At 38.0% G+C, this 2,500-nt stretch overlaps 1 protein-coding gene across 1 annotated transcript in view; it reads left to right on the top strand.

Annotated features, from left to right (window-relative positions):
• Positions 1-1,066, top strand: part of LOC119575246 (NADPH azoreductase-like) — a 9,378-nt gene extending 8,312 nt beyond the window's left edge. The window contains exon 4 of the mRNA XM_037922754.1: positions 596-1,066. Coding sequence (XP_037778682.1) covers positions 596-733 — 138 coding nt within the window. The 3' untranslated portion in view covers positions 734-1,066. The remainder of the gene's footprint in view (positions 1-595) is intronic.
• Positions 1,067-2,500: the final 1,434 nt, after the last annotated feature.

Raw genomic sequence — 2,500 nt, 5'->3', positions numbered from 1 at the left:
GTCACACACGCTTGCACGTACACAAGCGCGCGCACACACGCACGTACACGCGCGCGCACACACAGGCACGTACACGCGCGCGCACATGTACATGCACACGTACATGCACACATACACGTACATGTACACGTACATGTACACGCACATGTACACGCACATGTACACGCACATGTACATGCACATGTACACGTACATGTACACGTACATGTACACGCACATGTACACGCACATGTACACACACACCACAACACACACACACACACACACACACACACACTAGAAAAATATATAAATACTATGGCTGAACAAACGCGAAGGTTAAAACATTTCTGAACCATTTAAATCGCTGGATACATACACCTTGTTTTGAGAATTTTGTTTACTATTAGATTAAAAGTTATTTTTTTAAATGCCATATGAATTAATATCATTGCTGTTATTAGTAGTATTAGTAGTTGTGCTGACATTAGGATTAATCTATGCCCTCATGTTTAAAATAATGAGATCGGGTAAAACTACTATTTAATCCTTTGGCAACGAAGTTCAGAAAAGTAAATAAGGTTTGGCTAAACCCGAATCCTCATACATTCCGCAGGTTGTGGGTAAGTTCGATTCGGAAGGCGTTTGCACAGACGACAGAATCCAGAAGAACCTTGCCAAAGTTGTCAGCGAGATTCAGTGGTATGCAGAGGCGATGGAGGAGAAGAAGAAAGTCTGTGGCGTCCCTTCTTAAATATCTACGGTGCATTTTGTCCGGTCGTGTACCATCTTCAATATCTACGGTGCATCTTGTCGGGTCGCGCACCTTCTTAGGTGCATTTTGTCGGAAAACCAGGCTGATATATATATATCCTGTGTCTGGTGATTACTGATATATAGATTAGCTCTTCCCATTTACATGTTATGGGCGACAACTGTTACTGTAATGCTTGGTATTTTTAATTCTTATAAAACAGGCAATTATATCCTTCCATGATAGCATTATGTAATGATCTCGCGTCGTATATACAATTTTTGAATGTTTTAGATTTCAAATTATACTCTAATAAAAAAAATCGTATATACATCCTTCTTTTAATTTCATTCAAGCATAAAAGATGGAATCTTGGCTATAAAGATTTTGTTGTAAGACGTCATCAGATTGAGAGTGAAAACGATAGACATCCCATGACATACCAAGAGAAAAACGTCTATTTAACTCATCTTGATACTGAAGAAGAAAAGCATGCAAGTATTATACTGGATTGCCTTAAAAGACCGTCACCCATCAGCAGACATACTTTAAATACAATACGTTTTTTCCCCAAAACATTATCCACATAACAGGACAAAGTTCGCTCAATTACTATTCATTGTTGAGTGCGTTTACACTTCTGTTGCCCTAATCCACACAGAGCTTGACAGGAGGGAGTGGAGATGCTCGATAAAAAGAAACGTGTGTTGTAATATCTGACTATAACAATAACTATAAACCACTGATCTTTGGTAGGTGGCGAGACAGACATGATATTCAAACTCTACTCTGGACAAAACTCGAGTAAGTAATAACAATAACCTCTACACTAGGGTTCATATATAACTTCATATATCCAAGAAACTTTTTTGCATCACTGGGTAAGCTCGAGCAAGGACACTTTATTGATTTTCCCATTTAAAGATCCGCAAAGTTCATCAACAAGTAGCCTACAGCTTGATCGCGTTGAGTGGATTATGTATTGTTCTTGCCCAGGTCTAAAACTATTTGTATGCATGCCATGGTGTGAATATAATTATTTGTATCTTCAGTGAAGAAAATTGTCATCAAGCATTTTTTTTTTATTACTTTCTAAGCACCGAGGCAGTGATTTAGTACTTACGGAAATTCAGTACAAGAAACCCATTATAATGCCGCTCCTGTCATAGCCACCAAACGCACTGCAATTTCTTATAGCACATTATTGATATACAAGTTTTTTAGTCTAAATCTGTGTGAACACAAGCGGCAATGTGTTAGCAAATCGAAGGAAGGCGTATATGGCCATGATGGTTGATACGAAACAAAATCTTGTTCTAAATTTGATTAAATGCAAATGAAGTGAAATATAAGGAATGATATGTTGATATCGGGCGGGTCCTGCCTGTGTGATAGCAAACAGTATTAGTACTCTTTGTGTGATGATAATGCTTAATAGTTAGAAAGCAAATTAAATGGGCTAGACTTCAAAGGCTATAGGTATAGAAAGGTATAATAGCGAAAAGGATAAAGATGAGGGTGACGTGAGAAGGTTAGTGCCCCATCACAAAGTCGTGATTAAGGGTGATTATGGGTCAGTGTTGGTAACTCCCCATGAGAAATCTCCAGAAGTACAAAGTCAAGGTGAATATTTCTTAAGAAAAAGACTTAGGTTTATAAGTGTACATGAAGACTCTGGTGCTTGCTCTCAATTTGCTTACAGGTTGAGCTTCATATGCTCATGAGATAAAGTCCACTTTAATTCTTAGGTTTATTGATTGATAAGTC

The sequence above is a fragment of the Penaeus monodon genome, chromosome 1, assembly GCF_015228065.2.
Source record: "Penaeus monodon isolate SGIC_2016 chromosome 1, NSTDA_Pmon_1, whole genome shotgun sequence".
Lineage (NCBI taxonomy): Eukaryota > Metazoa > Arthropoda > Malacostraca > Decapoda > Penaeidae > Penaeus > Penaeus monodon.
This window is presented reverse-complemented; position numbering and strand designations above follow the sequence as displayed.